The 22621-nt window shown below is 41.6% G+C and overlaps 1 protein-coding gene across 1 annotated transcript in view; it reads right to left on the bottom strand.

Moving 5' to 3' along the window:
* Positions 1-5603: 5603 nt before the first annotated feature.
* Positions 5604-22621, bottom strand: part of CHST9 (carbohydrate sulfotransferase 9) — a 369777-nt gene continuing 352759 nt past the window's right edge. The window contains exons 6-7 of the mRNA XM_089305224.1: positions 8848-8897; positions 5604-6335 (exon numbers count right to left, since the gene is read on the bottom strand). Coding sequence (XP_089161350.1) covers positions 6251-6335; positions 8848-8897 — 135 coding nt within the window. The 3' untranslated portion in view covers positions 5604-6250. The remainder of the gene's footprint in view (positions 6336-8847; positions 8898-22621) is intronic.

Raw genomic sequence — 22621 nt, 5'->3', positions numbered from 1 at the left:
ATGTGGCAATTGCTAGGTTATATTTGAACTTGAAATAACTTCTCTGTACCTGATCAGTATAGACACAAGGCATTTCAGGAACACAGAGTGTTTACTTGCTTTATGTTTCTCTAGCCAGCAATCTTTCAAAATGAAGATTTTCCCCGATCTTTTTTTGACTTCTTTCCACCTCAAGGAAGTGTTGAGAATTTGCTTTGGTTATGTGTTACAGTTGAAATTGGGCAACTATTAGCAAACAGATTTTAATATCCAGCAGTTGAGATCTAGGCTTCAGTGCATTTGTTTCTGAGTGGGAAAGTAGCCAGTGAGTTCTAGTTGAAGTCTCTGAACCAAGAAGAAGCATTATGACCATGATATTTAACTGCAACTACATTATGGCCTAAGAAGCACTGATTTGGACAATAAAAAATAAAGGCAAATAGAGAATATGGTAAATATGATTGCTTCATGGGCTGATTGGATTGTTAATCATAATTTTTGAGTAAGAAGAAGCAAATTAAAAAAAGTACTGATAGTGGAGTAAAAATTATTGGGAATAATAGGCAGATTTAATATCTGGAAAACCAACTATATAATTTGCCAGTACCAATGCCAACTCCTTACTAAAAAATTATTAAGGATTTCAAGATTGTGACAGCAGGCCATTAAGCAGAGTGGGGGTCTCCTCTAAATACAGGATTCTTACAGCTGCAGAGTCACTGGTTCGTGAAGATGGAGACTTTGATGAACACTGGAGGGGCTAAGAACTAGCTGCCCACATCATCATCTCATTAAATATTTTTTTCATTCAATTGACCTCAGATATATAGAATTGGAATAATCATAATCCCTGGTTTATGATACTGCTTCATCACTGGGTTGTATATACGGCCCTCTTATTTTTGAGTAGTTAACTACTGAACTTTTAATAACATAATAAACATCCCAGAACTTACCACCCAACCCAGCCTGAGGACCATGGTATTAACTCATTATCTGCCTGTAGTCTACTCTCTCCACTCAGCATCTCATTTCACATTGGGTATGTTTTTAAAAGAAAGGTGGCAAGAAGGAAACACAGAATAAAGAAGATATATTTTCAAATCACAGATGCAACTTTTGTTGTCTCATTTGGGTATTTGAGACATGGGAACTGGTGGAAAGTTCTCAGAAGAAAGAGGAATTAAAGTTTTGGGTGTGAATTTCAGAGATGCACTGTTTCAAGCACTCTCAGATAACACAGATGGAATTTGCATTCTTAAGGGTATGTTTCTGCACTGATTATTGTACATCAGTGATTTCATCCTTTAAAAATACTCTCCCGGCCAGCGCCGTAGCTCAATAGGCTAATCCTTCGCCTTGCAGCACCAGCACACTGGGTTCTAGTCCCGGTCGGGGTGCCGGATTCTGTCCCGGTTGCCCCTCTTCCAGGCCAGCTCTCTGCTGTGGCCAGTGAGTGCAGTGGAGGATGGCCCAAGTGCTTGGGCCCTGCACCCCATGGGAGACCAGGAGAAGTACCTGGCTCCTGCCTTCAGATCCACATGGTGCGCCGGCCGCAGCGCGCTGGCCGCGGCGGCCATTGGAGGGTGAATCAATGGCAAAGGAAGACCTTTCTCTCTGTCTCTCTCTCTCACTGTCCACTCTGCCTGTCAAAAACAAAAAACAAAAACAAAAACAAAACAAAAACCTCTCCCAAAAAGTTGGAGATAAGAGGGGGAGGGGGGATTAATGTGAATCCACAAAGAACATTTAGAATGACCCATACTGATTCTTTTTTTTTTTTTAAAGATTTTATTTATTTGAAAGACTGAGTTAAAGAGAGAGAGAGAGAGAGAGAGAGAGAGAGAGGGAGTCTTCCATTTGCTGGTTCACTCCCCAGACGGCTACAACAGTCAGGGCTGGGCCAGGCTGAAGCCAGGAGCCAGGAGCTTCCTCCAGGTCTCCCACATGGGTGCAGAGCCCAAGGACTTGGGCCATTGTCTGCTGCTTTTACAGTTGCGTTAGCAGGGAGATGGATGGAAGTGGAGCAGCCGGACATAAACCGATAAACTGCCGTCCATATGCAAGGCTGGCACTGCAGCCAGAAGCTTAACTCGTTACAGCACAACATCAGCCCCTCCATACTGATTCTTCTTCGATCTGCTTATCATTTTGAATCTAGATGAGATTAAAGAAAAGGCAGAAAATAATCTTATACAAAGTTGAGAGCTTTGACTTTTTTAGGCAAATGTGCCAGATGTGATTTCTTTGAACCCAAGACAAATGGAGTCAGAAGTGTTTGCGAGGTCTATGAGTGCAGCAAACAACACTGCCCTGTTTAGGTGCTTCTAGGGGATGAAGCTTATAGTCAGGTTTGCAGGAATCCTCAAATAATGCTCATGGCTTCTGGTCTGTGCGGGCCACTTTTCAGGTCCACCCTTTGCAAGTTGCCCTAAGCTCATTAGCATTCTCTGCGAGGCCTGGGCAGTTCCAGTCACCGTTTTACCAAGTGCCAGCAAAACTTGGTTACCACAGTTTCTCAGACTCTTTCTTTTTTTTCTGGCAGGCTGATGTGTTGACAGTCTTGTCCCCAAGGGATGACTGTTCCCATCAAGAGAAGGGCCACCCTAATTGGCACCAACTCCTCCACTTATTAGTAATCTCAGCAGAGTGGCTTAAAATTGATCAGAGATTAACTCTTTGTCTCCCAGAAATAGTCTTTTCTATGTGGAGTTGCTGATTATCATTTTTATACTTGAGATGACATAACTGATTTATTAGCACTGGGCCACAATCAGCTACTTGCCTGGTTTTTCTCTGGACTAGGGACAGACATTTCCAGTTAGCTTGTCTATGGCAACGTAAGCAGAATATGGTTACAGAAGAAAGCAGTTACAAATTCTGTAGGAGAATATGAGGAATACCTTCTTTTTTTTTTTATTTTATTTTTTTTATTTTTTTTATTTTTTTTTTTTATCTTTTATTTAATGAATATAAATTTCCAAAGTACGTCTCATGGGTTACAATGGCTTTCCCCCCCATACCGTCCCTCCCACCCACCACCCTCCCCTTTCCCACTCCCTCTCCCCTTCCATTCACATCAAGATTCATTTTCGATTATCTTAGTATACAGAAGATCAGCTTATTATACCTTAAGTAAGGATTTCAACAGTTTGTTCCCACACAGAAACATAAAGTGAAAAATAATAGATGATTTTTTTTTAAATGATGATGAAATCAGATCAGACCTATTGTCATGTTTAATCCCAGTGAGAGTCAAGTTGGGAATTGATAGTTTCTTTTTTTTTTTTTTTTTTTTAACAGAAGATCAGTTTAGTGTACATTAAGTAAAGATTTCAACAGTTTGCACCCCCATAGAAACACAAAGTGAAATATACTGTTTGAGTACTCGTTATAGCATTAAGCCTCAGTGTACAGCACATTAAGGACAGAGATCCTACATGAGGAGTAAGTGCACAGTGACTCCTGTTGTTGACTTTACAAATTGACACTCCTGTTTATGGCATCAGTAATCTCCCTATGCACCAGTCATGAGTTTCCAAGGCTATGGAAGCCCCTTGAGTTCTCCGACTCTTATCTTGTTTAGACAAGGTCATAGTCAAAGTGGAGGTTCTCTCCTCCCTTCAGAGAAAGGCACCTCCCTCTTTGAAGACCTGTTCTTTCCACTGGGATCTCACTCACAGAGATCTTTTTGCCAGAGTGTCTTGGCTTTCCATGCCTGAAATACTCTCATGGGCTTTTCAGCCAGATCCGAGTGCCTTTAGGGCTGATTCTGAGGCCAGAGTGCTATTTAGGACATCCGCCATTCTATGAGTCTGCTGAGTATAGGAATACCTTCTAAACTGAATTGTTTGGATCTGAACCAATACATTGTTTCCTTTGTTGGTAATCTTAATTCAATTCATTTTAAAATAGAGTAACTGTTTCTAAAGGTTTAGCTCTGTGATCTTTTGGGGAGGAGAGTAACCTGGCATATTGATTTTCAATTAGTGCCCTACACCAGACAACCTTGCAAAATGTTAGTTGAAGAGTCTTGTGAAGTTCTTGTTCAGTAATACATGAAGAAGATGATAGAAGATTAAATGAAATTTACAGGGGCCAGCGCTATGGTGCAGCAGGTTAACTCCCTGGCCTGAAGCAATGGTTTGAGACCTGGCTGCTCCATTTCTGATCCAGCTCTCTGCTGTGGCCTGGGAAATCAGTAGAAGATGGCCCAAGTCCTTGGGCCCCTGTACCCATGTGGGAGACCTGGAAGAGATTCCTGGCTCCTGGCTTCGGATTGGAGCAGCTCCAGATGTTGCGGTCAACTGTGGAGTGAACCATCGGATGGAAGACCTCTCTCTCTTTCTGCCTCTCCTCCCTCTCTGACTTTCAAATAAATAAATAAATCCTTTTTTAAAGATTAAATTAAATTTACAAGAGTACCTTGTAAACACTAACTCATGAATATACTTTGCCTCTGAATTTTTTTAGAAGTAAGTTTTCAGTGCCACTTTTTTTTTATCTTTTATTTAATGAGTATAAATTTCCAAAGTACGACTTATGGATTACAATGGCTTCCCCCCCATACCGTCCCTCCCACCCACAACCCTCCCCTTTCCCACTCCCTCTCCCCTTCCATTCACATCAAGATTCATTTTCGATTATCTTAATATACAGAAGATCAGCTTAGTATACATTAAGTAAGGATTTCAACAGTTTGCTCCCACACAGAAACATAAAGTGAAAAATAATAGATGATTTTTTTTAATGATGATGAAATCAGATCAGACCTATTGTCATGTTTAATCCCAGTGAGAGTCAAGTTGGGAATTGATAATTTCTTTTTTTTCTTTTTCTTTTTTTTTACAGAAGATCAGTTTAGTATACATTAAGTAAAGATTTCAACCGTTTGCACCCCCATAGAAACACAAAGTGAAATATACTGTTTGAGTACTCGTTATAGCATTAAGCCTCAATGTACAGCACATTAAGGACAGAGATCCTACATGAGGAGTAAGTGCACCGTGACTCCTGTTGTTGACTTTACAAATTGACACTCCTGTTTATGGCATCAGTAATCTCCCTATGCACCAGTCATGAGTTTCCAAGGCTATGGAAGCCCCTTGAGTTCTCTGACTCTTATCTTGTTTAGCCAAGGTCATAGTCAAAGTGGAGGTTCTCTCCTCCCTTCAGAGAAAGGTACCTCCTTCTTTGAAGACCTGTTCTTTCCTCAGTGCCACTTTTTAAAAAGAATTATTTATTTGAAAGGCAGAGTGACAGAGACAGAGAGAGAGAAAAAGATCTGTCCCCTGGTTCATTCCCTCAAATGGCCATAACTGCTCGTCCTGGCCAGACTGAAGCCAGGAACCCAGAACTCCATGTGGATCTCCCCTGTGTACTTAGGCCATAGCTCTGCTTTCCTAGGAGCATTAGAAGGGAGTTGGATCAGAAGTGGAGCTGCTGGGACTTGAAACAGCACTATGATATTGGATGCTGGTATCAAAAGCAGTAGCTTAACCTGTCATGCCACAACATTGGATCCACTTCATGATTTTTTCAAAATAAATAAATTTATTTATTTCCATAAAGAGCACTTCTGGATTTTTAACCTATGATGTCATATTGCTTTCTCTTGGCGCTCATGTGTAGCTGTGGGGTTTGTGGACTCCTCTCTCCCACTCTTGCCCCCAGAACTTTTCATCTTTCTTCATGTGTTCAGAGATTGCCAACCAAAACAAAAGCACTCAGAATGCCAACAACACAAAGTGTCTCCAGGCTGATACAGGCAGATTCAATCCCAACTCGTAAGTGTTACTCTGCTCTTTATGAATCTCAGCATCATGAATTTCCCCCAGAGCACTTATCTATCACTATGTTCACAAAAAACAGACAAACAGCACAACTCAACACAACCCCAGCAGGGGCAGCAACCACAGCCACCACCACAACGGCTTCAGGAAGCTTCGCTCCACTGTGAACAAGGCATTACGTTATGGTGACCATTCAGGATGGCTTCTTGAACTATCCACCACCAAACAGTGACATAAAAACAATGATCAAACAACAGGAAGGAAACAAAATGTTTGATTTAATCTCCTGTTCCCTAGTGGGGTGAATTTGAGAGCATCTGTTTTTCCAATGGACCTTGAATTTTTCACAAATAAATGTCTTGCCCGCTCTCACGTTGCATGGATGCAGGTTTTTTCCCAATTGGTAGAACAGGCACATTTTCCTTGACTCATATCCAGGTGGACTTGGAGTTGGCTGGCGAGTTGTACTCTTCTGACATTTAAGGCAGGAATTCCCTGGGAAAATAGTCAACAGATTCTTTCGGTGCTGCTGGCGGGATTCCAAATGGTTTAGGGTTCCCCTCTCTAGGCAAATAGGGAGAGAGAAAGGGAGGGGAGGAAAGAGAAACTGAAGGACTTTATTGAGTGACTGTATTTCATCTGAGGCTTGTACAAAAACCCAGAAATGTGGTGGATAACTGGATACTCTTCCTACCCCTTATCTCTTACCCAGCTAATATGACAGTTCAGAATTTGGCTGGGCATTTTTAAAGGCAGCTCAGACAACCACAGCAGAAAATCACATCTGTTGGAGGAAACGAACTTTGCGATCTAATGGGGTACACCAAAATGTGTGAAATGGCAATAATTTAAGTCTAGTCTGTAGCCGCAATTATTACAAAATTGAACTTAAATGTGAACATTTTAAGAGCTACACCAACATTTTGATGATCACTATCACCTTTTCTAACCACTACAGAGAGGCTCAGACTGTTCAGTTTTTAACTGAAAACAAAACGTTCCCAACATCAAGAATGGAAAAAGGAGTTCAATTTTCTGTGCACAAGGGGGTACAACAGAAGTAAGCCAAAATGTAAGCAGCTAAAAAAAATGCTCTTAGAATAATGCAGGAGGCCGGCGCCGCGGCTCAATAGGCTAATCCTCTGCCTGCGGCGCCGGCACCCAGGGGGTTCTAGTCCTGGTTGGGGTGCAGGATTCTGTCCCGGTTGCTCCTCTTCCAGTCCAGCTCTCTGCTGTGGCCCTGGAGTGCAGTGGAGGATGGCCCAAGTACTTGGGCCCCGCACCACCATGGGAGACCAGGAGAAGCACCTGGCTCCTGCCTTCAGATCAGCGCGGTGTGCCGGCCACAGCGCTCCAGCCACAGCGGCCATTGGGGGGTGAACCAACGGAAAAAAGGAAGACCTTTCTCTCTGTCTCTCTCACTGTCCACTCTGCCTGTCAAAAAAAAAAAAATAATAATGCAGGAAACAGAACATGTTCTAAGGAGCATAAGTCGCTATAATCAGTAATTACAAAAAAATGACTGAAAACAATCATTCAAGAATGTGCTCAGATCATCCTTCTTATAATTCAGACAAACTTTTTACTTTTTTCCTAAATTATTATACAAAGGTACTTTGAAATGTTCATGGAAAAATGGAATTAAGGGGGCCAGTGTTGTGGCCTATGATGGCAGCATCACATATCAGAGCATCAGTTTGAGTTCCAACAGCTCTGCTTCAGATCCAGCTGTCTGCTAATGTGCCTGGGAAAGCAACAGACGATGGCTCAAGACCTTGGGCCCTTACCACCCACATAGGAGACTCCAATGGAGTTCCTGGCTCCTGGCTTTGGCTTGGCATAAACCTGGGCCATTGTGCTTATTTGAAGAGTGAAGCAGTGGATGGACAATCTCTTTCTCTGTCTCTCCCTCTCTGTCTCCTTGCCTTTCAAATAAATTAAATAAATCTTTTAAAATGGAGTTAAATGTTTATTTTCATGCAAAAAATTTGAAATCTATGCATAGATTTTTTGTGATGCACATTTTCCCATGAGCTTTTAGAAGTCTCCTCATATGCACACGTATTTCCAAAAGCTTTTGCACTAAAATAACCTTATCTTCTAATTCTATTTTCCATGAACTTTTTTGAAGTACTCTCATATTCTCATGAACTCCATATTTCCTCTTTTTATATGCATACAATCAGAAAGGCATATCTGAAGAAACTCACAGGGCTTTTGAGTGTCAAGTCTCATCATTATTGGTTTCACCTTACCTAAATGTCCTTATTTCCTGCTTCACTTTGGCTGTCTCTCTGCTATAGGGACCATAGTGCAGCCACTGCTTGTCACTTCTTGCCTTGGAGACAACAAAAGTGATCCTTTTATCTTCAATCACTTTCTCTTTTCTGTGTAACATGAGTCACCAATTCTTTTTTTAAATATTTATTTTATTTATTTGAGAGGTAGAGTTACAAACAGAGAGAGGGAGAGACAGAGAGAGAGGTCTTCCATCCACTGGTTCACTCCCCAAATGGTCGCAATGGCCATAGCTGGGCTGATCCAAAACCAAAGAGTTTCTTCTGGGTCTTCTACATAGGTGCAGGGGCCCAAACACTTGGGTCATCTTCTACTACTTTCCCAGGCCATCAGCAGAGAGCTGGATTGGCAGTGGAGCAGCTGGGACTTGAATTGGCTCCCAAATGGAATGCCAGTGCCTCAGGCAGATGCTTAACTTACTACTGCACAGCTTTGGTCCCTCTGATTTTTCTTTAAACATTTCTCAATGTTTATCTTCTGTGAATCCTGTCTATTGCAAGCTTGCTTGGCTCTTGTCACTTAAAAAACCCATAATAAACTTTAAATGTAGAAGATACTATACAGTTATGACTGGGTAATATGTGTGTCATTCACTGGTTGTTGATAGTTGTTTAATCTGTCTTTTTATATGTAAACTGAGGTATACATATATCATCCTATTATATTTATTACAGTGATGATGATTATGATGATGACGATGATGTGACAATAATGATTCTGGAGATGACACCATCTTACAGTGGAAAGAGAAGGGTAAGAGTGTTGTTCCATCATTTACCTATTGTTGGCTGCAGACCACTTGCTCCCTCTGAGCCCTGTTTTCTTCATCTGTGAAATGAAGTAATTCTACAATTATTTTGATTCCAAGATCTCATCACAGAATTGTTCCCAGTGTGCTAGAATCACTTGCTTACTTGTCTAACTCCTTCACTAGTCTGTAATAATAATGAAAGCAGGGAAGACTCTTAGTAATCTTACTAATGAATTAGTTTTATTAATTGCTATATCCCCAACTCCTAGTATAGATCTAAGATACATTGTAAAGACCAATAAGCATTGTGGAATAAATAAACAAGTGAATGTGGCTAAAGTAAGGTAATATTAGCAGATGTGCTTTGCAAACAGAATTAGTAAATATAAGTAATAATGATGCTAATGCTTGTGATAAAGGGGCATTTGATTGTAAGTTAAGAAACCCATGCCAAACCTTAAGAAAACTAGATATTCTTAATCTCATTCTCCCATTTATATACCTTTGTTGAGGACCTAGAAACAATAATTTGGTGATGTCTGTATAGTGCTTTGACAAAATAAGGAGCTAGTAATGTTAATAGTAATGTTAGTGATAAAATCTTATATACTTCAAATGGATATAGATAATTCCAAGGTCACATTTCAAGGTTTAAGGCAGAAGTAATATTTTAAAAACTACTTTATGGTTAAGTAAAAAATGTCTTGTAGGGACAGGAGTTTGGCATAGTGGTTAAGTTAGTTGGGATGTCCCCATCTCATATTGGAGTGCTTGGGTTTGAATCTTGGAATCAGTACTCCTGATTCCAGCTTCCTCATAATGCAAACCTTGGGAGGCAATGGTGATGGTCCTGCCATGCATGTGGAAGACCTGGATTGAGTTCCCACTCCTGACTTTTGCAGGCGTTTGAGGAATGAGCCAGTAAATGGGAACTCTCTTTCAGTCTCTGTCTGCCTGCCTTTCTCTGGCTGTCTTTCTATCTCTCTCTGCCTCTCAATTAAAATTAATGAGTAAAAATGCAAAAAATCTTGCAAATTTTGTTTATGAATTATAAATAAATTATATGTTACCTCCTCATTGGTTATAAACTATATGAGAGCTGGCACTGTGGCATAGCAACTAAGGCCACTTCCTGCAATGCTGGCATCTTATATGGGTGCTGGTTTGAGTCCTGGCTGCTCCACTTCCAATCTAGCTCTCTGCTATGGCCTGGAAAAGCAGTAGAAGATGGCCCAAGTCCTTGAGCCCTTGCACCTATGTGGGCGACTCGGAAGAAGCTCCTGGCTCCTGGCTTCAGATCGGTGCAGCTCTGGACGTTGCGGCCATCTGGGGAGTGAACCAGCGGATGGAAGACTTTTCTCTCTTTCTTTCTCTCTCTCTGCCTCTGCCTCTCTGTAACTCTGCCTTTCAAATAAATAAATAAATCTATTTTTTTAAAAATAAATTCTATGGATGATAATAAATAACATTTGACTGGCCCTTACGTTTCCATTCAAGTCACTGAGAATTGCTGGGAAAAATGGCACCATGGAAGATCAATAGGTTCACTACTTTATTGTTTGTGAAGTAAACTTGCTTCTCAGTGTCACCCAGCAATCCTGACAGTGTCACAGTAATCTTGCAACCCCACCCTCCAGTCGAGACTCTAGTGGGGACAGAAAATGACTCTCACTTCCCTAAGGAAAGGATCTGTTACTGAAAGGATACTGAAGATCGAAGAACTGAGGGGAGGCTGCAGAGCCAGTTTGCAAGCAGCCATACTCCAGGCAGCTCTGGAAGTTGCAGACAGCACCTGCACCCCAGCTGCTGCGCATTCTCCCTCCTCTGGCATCCTTGCCTCAAGATGCGCAACCCCAGGAGGGAGCCCTGAACACTGGGTCAGGGAGAGATGGCTTCCAGAGTGGGAGATTCATCAGGAGTGATCTTCCTCTCAAGGTCACACTCTGAGAGTGGCAGGCAAAAACAATGGCAGCCATATCTTTGGCATGACTTCATTGAATCCTTACAGCACTTTGATGGAAATAGCACACTGTCCCCATTTACAGGAAAGGAGATTGACACACAGAGAAATGATGGGCTCCGTCTGAAGTCACACTGTTAGTGTAGGGTAGTGCCAGAGTCCAACCCTGACAGAGAAGAGTCCTTGCCTTCTTATCCATCATTCTTCAACCTGTTTTCCCTTCACCTGGTTCAACACACAGCACATGCTTCATTCTTCACTGTGAAAACAGAGGCCCTCCATCAAACACTGTCTCCATTGCTCTCCCTTTTGTCTATAAACACGGCCTCTAAAATGTATATATTCACAATGAAATTTCCTATTTTTCCCCTCCAAATCAAATGCCGTCTCCATTCACCTAGCTGCCCATGCCAGAAACTGGGAAGTCATCTCTGACTTCTTGCAATTCTGCAATCCCAATCAATTATGCAAATCTATCCCTCCAGCTTTGTAATCAGCTCTTGCATCCATCTCCTATTTTTTTTTTTTTTTTGCTTGCCTAATTTCCACCTACGTAGAACCTCAATGATGGACTCCTGGATTATAAGCCTTGCACAGAGTCTCTCTCCCCAGCTGCAGACCCCTTCAAACCACCGGTGCTCAGGAGTAAGCTTTCCAGTGCCCTCACCTAAAGCCCATCTGGTGACTTACCACAGATCCTTCAAATGCTCTGCTTGTTTTCCCAGTGGAATTCATACTACTCACCCTGATAAGCCACTGTGATTGACAGCAGGGTCTCTCTGCAGGTTAGTGTCCCCTCATGCCTAAAATCCACTTTTTTTCCAGTCACACAGGACTATACTAGACAGCTCATGCTGCTAAAACAAAATACCGCAGGCTGCATGACTTTGACAATAGAAATTCATTTTCTTTCTTTCTTTCTTTCTTTCTTTCTTTCTTTCTTTCTTTCTTTCTTTTTTTTTTTTTTTTGACAGGCAGAGTGGACAGTGAGAGAGAGAGACAGAGAGAAAGGTCTTCCTTTGCCATTGGTTCACCCTCCAATGGCTGCTGCGGCAGCTGGCGCACCGCGCTGATCCAATGGCAGGAGCCAGGTGCTTATCCTGGTCTCCCATGCGGGTGCAGGGCCCAAGGACTTGGGCCATCCTCCACTGCACTCCCTGGCCACAGCAGAGAGCTGGCCTGGAAGAGGGGCAACTGGGACAGAATCCGGCGCCCCAACCGGGACTAGAACCCAGTGTGCCGGCGCCGCAAGGTGGAGGATTAGCCTAGTGAGCCACGGCGCTGGTTACTAGAAATTCATTTTCTAATAGTTCTAGAAGCTGGAAGTCCAAGATGAAGGTACTGGTGAGTTTGGTTTGTCCTGATACCTCTCTTCTTGCTTGTAGATGATGCCTTCTTGCCTGGTGTCTGTGCATCCTAATGTCCTGTTACTAACATGCATTTGAGGTGACACAATTCCATGCATGGCAGGGACCTTGCCAGCAGAGGTTCTGGGGCACCTGGGACACTTTTTCTCCTATTATCTGCCTAGATAACACATACCTTGTCCTTTAAAGTTTAATGTAAATTTCACATTCTCTGTAAAACAGTCCTTGTTTCTCTGATTGTATCTAGATACTATTTTTTCTTGTTCCTCCACAGCATCCATTGAAAATCACTTCACACCTTTCCAATTTCTAAACATGTAAATATAAATCCCTTTATATTTTTCCCCAAAAGATATAGGTTGCCCCAGTAAGGAGAAATGAGAGTCAAAAGCTTTTATGATCAGTAATTGACAACATAAGGAATTGTACATAGAGTTTCCAAATAGGATTGCATTGCTTATGATTGCTAACTTCCATAATTAATGGTTTATTTCTCTATCTCTAACTCATTCCTTAGGGCAGAGATTTTTCAGTTAGTTGTTAATGAAATCCTGGAAAAAGAAGATGAGTCAATACATTTGGGTTGGTTGAATGAACAAATGAAAGAATAAGGAGTTTACAAGGTAGTTTCACATGTTTCTCGATATGTTTATGACATAAGCGGAGTATTATTTTTTCTGGTTTAGATCTGAGTTAATGGAGTATTGAAGTGACTTGCAAGGTCAGAGGTGAATCACACTTTGGTACTTGCATGTTTTCTGTCTACTGTGCAACTCTTACTACTGCTTTATTTTTTTTTTTAAAGATTTATGTATTTGAAAGACAAAGTTGCAGAGATAGATAAGTAAATAGAGAGATGTTGCTGCCTTTTTAAGCACATTGATTCTTTCAGGGTTTAAATGTACCTTTGCACATATTATCCCATTTATCTAAGAGACTCATAGAGGAAAATTTTCATTTTGATATTCTTTTGATAATAGACTACTTTGTAGGAAAACTGGCTAATTGCAACATCCTTTGGTAAGGCATTTTTTTTTTTTTTTATTTGACAGATAAAGTTAGACAGAGAGAGAGAGAGAGAAAGGTCTTCCTGCCGTTGGTTCACTCCCCAAATGGCCGCTATGGCTGGAGCTACGCCAATCCGAAGCCAGGAGCCAGGTGCTTCCTCCTGGTCTCCCATGCAGGTACAGGGCCCACAAGCACTTGGGCCATCCTCCACTGCCCTACCAGGCCACAGCAGAGAGCTGGACTGGAAGAGGAGCAACCAGGACAGAACCGGCGCCCCAACCAGGACTAGAACCCAGGGCCTATATGGGATGCTAGCGCTTCAGGCGGAGGATTAGCCAAGTGAGCCACGGCGCTGGCCCTGGTAAGGCCTTTTTAATAAACAATGAATCTTAAACTTATACTGTTAACTGATTCAACCATAATTTTAAAAATGTGTGTTGTTTCCCCTTTTAATGGAAGAAATTCTTTAAAAATAGCTTAGTGAGTCTATATTGTACTGACATAATGAACTAAGATTTGAATGATAGCTGAGGGTATTTGATATAACAGAATATCATAGCAAGATCTAAACAGTTTTACAGATATGCAGTATATATTTTATGTTTTTGTTGTAATAAATTTTGCTTCGTAAGTCTTTGTTTACACCAAATGGGGTTTAAGAAAATAAATTTATAAACTTTCAGGAGCAAAATTTTTATCATTATTGCTAATAGTTATAGTTTTTAAAAGATTTTATTTATTTGTATTAGTCAGAAATACAGAGAAGGAGAGAGAGAGAGAAAAAAAACTTCCATCCTCTGGTTCACTCCCCAAATGGCTACAACAGCCATGGTTGGGCCAGGCAGAAGCCAGGAGCCAGAAGATTCTCCCAGGTCTCCCAAACTGGTGCAGGAGCCCAAGTACTTGTGCCATCTTCTGCTGCTTTCCCAGACACATTTGTAGGGAGCTAGATTAGAAGTGGAGCAGCTGGAACTTGAACCGGCAACAATATGGGATTCCAGCATGACAGGCAAAGGCTTAACCGCCTTCCCTGCCACAGCACTGGCCCTCAATAGTTCTATTTTTCAAATGAGGGATTGTTATGTGGAATAAATGAAAGAACTCTATAGTGTGTTCATAATACCAACATTGCACCCTTTAATAACATATTACACTGCAGAGCTCACAGAGATCACGTGACCCTTTTCATTTGTGCACAATGTTTTGATTAGAAATAGTGCTGCTTCAAGTGGTGTGTGGTTTGCGCAACGTTAAAAGGGCAGACAGAAGTTGAATCGGATCTCAGAAATGTCTCAAACCAGGGCTGCAGCCGAGAGCAGCAGGCCCTGCTGCAATTCAGCTTGGGGCTACAGCTCCTCAGACACTTCCAAGTGCCGTGTCATCCTTGGGACCTTTAGTTTTGGTGAAAGGAGAACAAGTACTTCCATGACTAGCAAGGCTGAAGTTCTAATGCTTAGTTATTTGGCAAAGTTACAAGGCAGAGGATGTGAACCAGTCCTGGAGTTTGGGTTCTGACGATTTAGCTTTAACTGCTGGAATTTGTTCACATCAGAGAGGAAGCCGAACTTCAATTTTTTTTTTTTTTTTTTTTTTGCAGCAACATTCCCTCACTGTGTAATATGGACATTGAGTCAACAGTCCTTATTATATCCTTTAAAAGAGAAAATGAAAACAAAATTATTTAACCATTTTCCCCAGTAAAATTATGGTCTGCTCTGTGAAGCTAAACTCTGATGATGACATTGTCATGTGTTCAATCTTATAGTTAGATTTCTAATTCAACAGCTGAAGCAGGATTTAAAGACTGCATATTCATAAAATCAGAATATAAAGAATGCACTAAGTAACTAGTAAAGCAGCTTAGGATATTTTAGAGTATCCAGAAACAAATTAGTTTAAATGCTTAGTCTGTGTTATATATGGTTAAGACATTAAAATTATTAAAAAGTTGGTAGTGGACAGACATATGTTGGAGATAGCCTATTTCTTTGTGACTGAAACAAATAAATAATAAGTATTTTTTGAATGATATATTTTTCTTTCTTTCTTTTTAAAAATATTTATTTATTTATTTGAAAGTCAGAGTTACACAGAGAAAGGAGAGGCAGAGAGAGAAAGAGAGGTCTTCCATCTGCTGGTTCACTCCCCAGTTGGCCGCCATGGCCGGAGCTGTGCCGATTCGGAGCCAGGAGCCAGGAGCTTCTTCTGTGTCTCCCATGCAGGTGCAGGGGCCCAAGGACTTGGGGCCATATTCTACTGCTTTCCCAGGCCACAGAAGAGAGCTGGATTGGAAGTGGAGGAGCCGTGACTAGAACTGGCGCCCATATGGGATGCCAGCACTGCAGGCGGCAGCGTAACCCGCTACACCACAGTGCCAGCCCCATGATGTTTTTCAATGTTCTTGCTAAGCTGCATTGATAGGGTACTGAGCATAAGTTTATTCCTGGTTCAGCAATACAGTAGACTCCCCATATTCATGGTTTTGCTTTCCATGGTCTCACTTACCTGTGGTCCACCATGTTCTGAAAATATTAAGTGGAAAATTCCAGAAATAAACAATTCACAAGTTTTAAATTGTACTTTGTTTTGAGTAGTGTGACGAATCCTGCGCTATCCTGCTATGTCCCATCTGGAACATGAATCATCCATTTGTCCCGTGTATTGTTTGAGGACAAGCTTATTTTCAATCATTGAGTGTCTGTCTTGGTTATCAGATAACTGTCTAGGAATTGCAGTACTTGTTCAAGTAACTTTTACATAGTAGCCTAACACTGCAACAAAATGCCTACCTCATTCACCTCACTTCATCTTTTCATGTTGGCATTGCATCACTTCACTTCACATCATTACCAGAAGAGTGAGTATGGAACAAGAAAATATTGAGAGAGAGAGAGAGAGAGAGAGAGAGAATGAATGAAACTTCTATCATGTTACTTTATTATTCTATTGTTAATCAATATTGCTAATCTCTTACTGTTCCTGATTTATGAATTGAACTTTATCATGGTACATATTACAGGAAAAACATAGTATATATAGGATTCAGTACTCTCTGTGGCTTCAGGCACTCTTTGGAGGTTCTTAGGATGGATCCTCTCTGGGTAAGAGGGACTGCTGTACTCTCTCCATCGTGGGGTTCCTGATGCTGCTCAGTCTTGCCTCTGCATGGCTCTGGCCAGAGCTACTCTGGATCACGGGAAGTCCTGACATCCCTAGCACTTTCCCCTCACTTCACACTGAAGATCACAACTTTTACATCACAATAGAAACAATCCTTCAAATGGAAACCCTTCACATTCTTGCCACCAAAGCTAGAACTGTCTTGTCTTCTTCCGGAATCCTCTCCTCCTATCTCCCACAGAAGAGAAAGATCCCTTTGTCCAGATGAATTCCTCTATCTGGGTTCTGGGTCCCCACTCCCTGACTCTAATGCCATCTTCCAATCCAGTCATCTTCAGATCCTCACACTTCTGATCCCAGGAGTCCTTGACATTTGAAAGTTACTGGACACTCCAATGAGCTTATTGTTTAGATTAACTGAATGCGTTGATACCAAGCGAGGAGCTGAAATGAAGAACTTTAAAAAATAAATTCACTCAAAACAGCAATAATAAATCCAGTACATGATAACTAAATTGCACTTTTTAAAATTTATTTGATAGGTAGAGTTAGAGAGAGAGAGAGAGAGAGAGAGAAAGGTCTTCCTTCTGTTGGTTCACTCCCAATTGGCCACAACAGCCGGAGCTGTGCCAATCTGAAGCCAGGAGCCAGGAGCTTCTTCCTGGTCTCCCCTGCGGGTGCAGAGGCCCAAGGACTTGGGCCATCTTCCACTGCTTTCCTGGGCCACAGCAGAGAGCTGGACTGGAAGAAGAGCAACTGGGACTAGAACCGGTGCCCATATGGGATGCTGGTGCCGCAGGCAGAGGATTAGCCAAGTGAGCCATGGCACTGGCCTGAAATTGCACTTTCTTGAAGAAGAAATATAGAGTCTGACATTGTGGCACAGTAGGTTAAGCCACCATCTCTGAAGCTGGCATCCTATATGGTGCCAGTTCAGGTCCCCGCTGCTCCACTTCTGATCCAGCTCCCTGCCAACGCACCCAGGAAAGTAGAGGAAGATGACTGAAGTGATTGGGTCCCTGGTACCCACATGGGAGACTCAGATGAAGCCCTGGCTTATAGCTTTGGCCTACCCCAGTTGCAGCCATTGTGGCCATTTGAAGAGTGAACCAGCAGATACAAGATCTCTCTCTCTCTCTCTCTCTCTCTCTGTGTGTGTGTATGTGTGTGTCTCCTTTTCTCTGTGTAGCTCTGCCTTTCAAATAAATAAATAAATAAATCTTAAAAAGGAAATATATCTTCCAAAACAAAAACAATGAGTGGGAGTAGGCAGAGGGCCTTTTTTTTTTTTTTACAGTTTTGCAAATTTCTTTCAGTTTTGATTAACAGAAGACAACTGAATTCTTGTATCTGCTTCTGCACACAATCTGCTGTGAAATGGGTATTTTCTGAGGTGTGGGAAGAAAATCCTGTCTCATACCCATATGTAGCTGGAAAAGGAAGAACTACTTTGACAATCTGTTTAGATAATTTTAGACATTTTTCCTTGATACAACATCAAAACTCAACAAATGGTAGTTTCTTAAAGGCTAGCAGCAATGTGGAATCTGAAGGTATAGTAGCAATGTTTCATTTCTTCTTTACTACTCATTCATCTATTTTGCACTTTGAACTAATCTTTTACTTTGACATGATTTTTTTAAAAAATACTTATTCATTTATTTGAATCAGAGAGAGATAGAGAGAGAGAGAGAAAGAGAGAGAAGGGAGAGATCTTCCATCTGCTAGTTCATGCCCTAGATGTCTGCAATGGCCATCACTGGTCCAGGCTGAAGCCTGGAGCCAGAATCTTCATCTGGATCTCCCACACGGGTGGCAGGAGCCCAGACATTTGGGCCATCTTCCACTGTTTTCCCCAGGCATTAACAGGGAGATGGATTGGAAATGGAACAGCTGGGACATGAACTGGTGCCCAAATGGAATGCTGGCATCACAGGCAGCTGCTTTACCTCTATACCACAATGCAGGCCCATTGGCATTATTCTTAACATATGAATAGTCAGTTGGAAAATATGCATTCACTGAGTTTTACAGATCTTCTGAATATTGAAACATTTTATAACTTCAAAATATCATACTCATTAATATTCTCACTAATCACAGAAGGAAAGCATTTAAGTATTGAGAGCTGCCAAAATCATGAAGGCAGATACAATTTTCCAAAATTATAATTTTTGCTGAAAAGCTCAAATGTTATGATTGAAAACAAATGCTGTTTGTGTTTCTGGGGTGACAGGTTCATTTTGTTCACTTCCAAGAAGATGTCTCCACACATTCATTGTGAACAGGCGTAGTTTGTCAACGGTCTTTACAGTAACAATGGTGTTCCACGTAAAAGGGGGCAAGTTTGGTGCACAGTGTGATGTGAACAAAGCCGCAGCTCTTGGTACACAGCAGAAGTGCTTTATGTTATTTCTTGTTTTGCCACACAGAGTATTAAAAAGACGTGAATGAATGCGCCATGATTTAATAAAATCAATACTTTCTTTTGTTTCATCAAGGACTTTGCTAAGTGAAACCGGCATGGACTTTACAGTGTGTAATGGTGAAGGGAACAATGACTACTGTGACACTTTGGTGCCCCTGCCATGATTCATGCAGAGGAATTTTATCCAGCATTGTGTTTGCACTGATGATTCGTAATTTGTACAACGGAAAAGGGTAAGTTCCAGCTTATAATGATTAGGGAAATAGATCTGATCCCTTAGCCTGCCCCAAAAAGGTCTCAGGGACTTCCAGGGATGTGCAGACCACACTTTGAGATCCATTGAGCTGATTATCCCCCTTGTATGTATCTTAATTCTCTACTTCATAAAAGGGATTTTCGCAAAGTTCATAGAAAATGCATGTTATGGCAAAACTATACATGAATTTCAATTTTTTTGCACCAAAAAAAGGTACAGTTACAGACAGACAGAGAGAGAGAGAGAGAGAGAAGAGAGAAAGGTCTTCTTTTTCCTGGTTAACTCTTCAAATGGCTGCAATGGCCAGAGCTGGGTGGATCCGAAGCCAGGAGCCAGGAACTCCCACGTGGGTGCAAGGGCCCAAGCACTTGGGCCATCTTTCACTGCTTTCCTAGGCCATTAGCTGAGAGCTGGATTAGAAGAGGAGCAGCCAGGACTCGAACCAGCACTGATATGGATGCCAGCACTGCAAGTGGAGGCTTAGCCCACCACACCACAACACCAGCCCCCAAAATAAAAATCTTTTAATTCCACTTTCTATTAACCTTCTGAAGTCCACTTGTGTTGTTTCTATTTGTTTTTCAGCATTAAGTAGCTTCCATGTTGAAGAAAAATCTTTAGCTCCATGTTACTCACAGAGATCACTAAATCTGGTTCCCTCTTTACAGCCAAATACCCTGAAGGATCACCTTCATTTATTATCTCTGCTGTCTCATGTTTTGTCATTTCTCACCCATTACAATCTTGTGCCTTTCCCCAACTCTTCCAGTAAATCGCTCTTTGTAGGCTCCTGTTGTGTGACTCAGGGGCCACACCCCAGTCCTTACCTTTCTTTACCCTCTGCAACACCTGATCCCACTGTCCACTTTGTCCCTTATAATCTGTGCCAATGTTTGCTGTGCTGAGGGCTTTACATGAGATAGCTTATTTATCCCCATGGTAACCCAACAATGGGACTCTGATTGTTATTACAGCTCATAATGTAGGAAACCAAGGAAACTGCCCAAGGTCATACAGCTCAGAAGAAGTGCAGTCTCAAAGTCAAGTTTCCATGACCCCAAAGCCAGAGATCTTAACCCTAATGTGCTCTCTTCTTGAAACACTTCCCTTTATTACATCATCCTTCTGGTTTGTGGTCCTACCTCCCTGACTCCTTCCTCTCAAATTCTTCTTGTGTGAAAAAAAATATATGTCCCATTTTATTGCTTTGCTCACAATTCAAGGTCCTGGGAAAGATCATTTAGTTGGACATGCCCAAGTCATGTGTCCCCCTACCCCTGGCTCTTCCATGCTGGAGGATGAGACTTGCATGCTTTTGTTTCTGGAAAGTACCCCCATGTCTGTACCCAAGAGGCTTTTTCAAGGTAGATTTCTGTGCTGATAAAAAGAGGGGATGGGTGCTAGTTCATCTAGGATTGACACATGATCACTGTAAGCTTATACTTCTTTTACTTTCTTTCTTTACTGACTTCTACTCGTATTTAGGACTCAAGTCAGATACTACTCCTCCCAGGAAACTTTTGCCTCTCAAATCTGGATGGGCTGGGTCCCTTATTACACTGAGAGCCCCATGGCATGATACACTGCTGTTGTTGTTTGTTTTTAGTGCTGTACCGTTGTTGCTGGTTTACACTTTTCAATTTAACTACAGGCTCTGGGAGGGTGAGACGATGCCCAGCTTTTGTATCCCCAGAATCTAGTACACTGGCTGGCACATGGCTGTCTCTTAATACATGAATATGCTGGATGGGAGGAAATAATGGGACATTCCTGAGGAGGTGTGTATCTGCAAGTGGTTCATGAGGAATGATATGCATTTCACAGGAATGCTTTAAAGATTTTAGAGTCATTTTCACAGAAACAGTGTTCATAGTTACTGGAACAGATAGTACCAAGGACAGTGCCCTAGGGAATGGGGAAATAAGAGCCAGTGAAGAACACTCAGACAAACGAGTTGGAGTGCAATTACTGTAGCTGCAGTGCCATGGAGAAAGCAAAAGGGAAGATTTCATGAAATAAGGATACCCTGGGGTCCAACTGTTGTGGACATATTAAAGGGAAGAAAGATTAAGAAATGCCATACAATTTTGCAATCATGAAGTCATTTGGTGGTTTTTTGAAAGAACTGTTGCAGCTGAATAATAAGGATAAAGATCAGAGATGGGGGTGGAAAAGTGATGGTAAAGAAATGGAGAGCATGGGTGAAGGCGGGATTACAGATCCGTGGTTCTCCACCAGGGGTGCACATCAGCTTTACCTGCACAGACATAGAAACTCCAGCTAACTGGGTGCCATCTTCAAAGTTTTCTGGTTTAGGGGATCTAGAGTGGGGCTTAAGTTCCATAATTGTAAAAAGTGTTATGAATGATACGCTTCCACTTGAAAATCATTAGTGTGCATCTAACACTTCAATGGTTTTGGCTGGCGCAGTAATGAAGAAAATAAGATTAGGGTATTATGGACTAAATTTTGTACTTCACCTCCTCAATTCATATGTTGAAGCCCTAATCTTCAATAGGACTGTCTTTAGCGATATGACCTTTAAAGAGATAGTTAAGGTTAACTATAACTATTGGGTCCCCCATAAATGTGGGACCCAATCTGAAAAGGTTAGTGTCTATGAAAGAAGAGGAGACATTGAGATTCTCCCACTTCTCCTCTCTCTCTCTCTCTCTCTCTCTCTCTCTCTTTGTACTTGTTCAGAGGAAAGCCCATGTGAGAGGGCATAGTGAGAGGGCAGCTGTCTGCCGACCAAGAGGAGAAGCCTCACCAGAAACCACCCCTGCTGTCAGCTCGATCTTGGGTTGTAGCCCCACAGAGTGGTGAGAAATAACTAAATAAATAAATTATAGCTTTTCTATGTATTTCTTAATTTGACATTCCTAACACTTCTGTGAGATAGATGGATGAGAAAACTGATTTTATAGGGTGATAGGTGTGTACAGAAGTGGACAACCTAGCCTGTGATAGTTTGCAATGGCAGTCTACACTGACAAGAACGAGGTAGAGGACTTTATCTCTAAGATACTGGAATCTGACAGAGGAAGAGGAAGAGAATGAGCCAATAGCAGTGGATGGGACAGAATGGCAATTGCTGGAAAGAAAGACATAGCTGAGGAAGCTGGAACCTGGAAAATGTGAAGACTGAGATCACAGCGAGGAGCCAGGTTGCAGAGAGCCACACCATTGCTTTCCCATGTATTTCTCTATTTAACCTTCCTAATGCCGCTGTGAGAGAGAGAAAACTGATTTTATAGGGCCTAGGTTTGTACAGAAGTGGAAGACTTAGCATGAGGAAAGCACAGCTTTTCCTAATGAGCGCTCCTATGCACAGCATTCTCAAATGTAATTTCTGAGCCACCATTGCCATTTTCATCAGTTCTTTACTATTGTTTTACACACACACACACACGCACACACACACAGACTTTGTGGAAAATAGATTTCAAGGGTATGCTTATTTTGATGCAAAAATTGTTTGAAACCTATGCATAGTTTTTTCATTATTTATTTACCATAAGGTTTTTGGGTAGTTCCCGTGTGTGTATGTGTGTGTGTGTGTGTGCATTCACACACATATATTTAACTCATATTTTTATTCAGTATCAATCTATGCAGCAGTATCTTGGGTTTGATATGCTAGTTACATGTTTATAATGCAT

This window comes from Oryctolagus cuniculus, chromosome 10 (assembly GCF_051225735.1).
Source record: "Oryctolagus cuniculus isolate XC-2025 breed Fujian yellow rabbit chromosome 10, ASM5122573v1, whole genome shotgun sequence".
NCBI classification, from domain to species: Eukaryota; Metazoa; Chordata; class Mammalia; order Lagomorpha; family Leporidae; genus Oryctolagus; species Oryctolagus cuniculus.
This window is presented reverse-complemented; position numbering and strand designations above follow the sequence as displayed.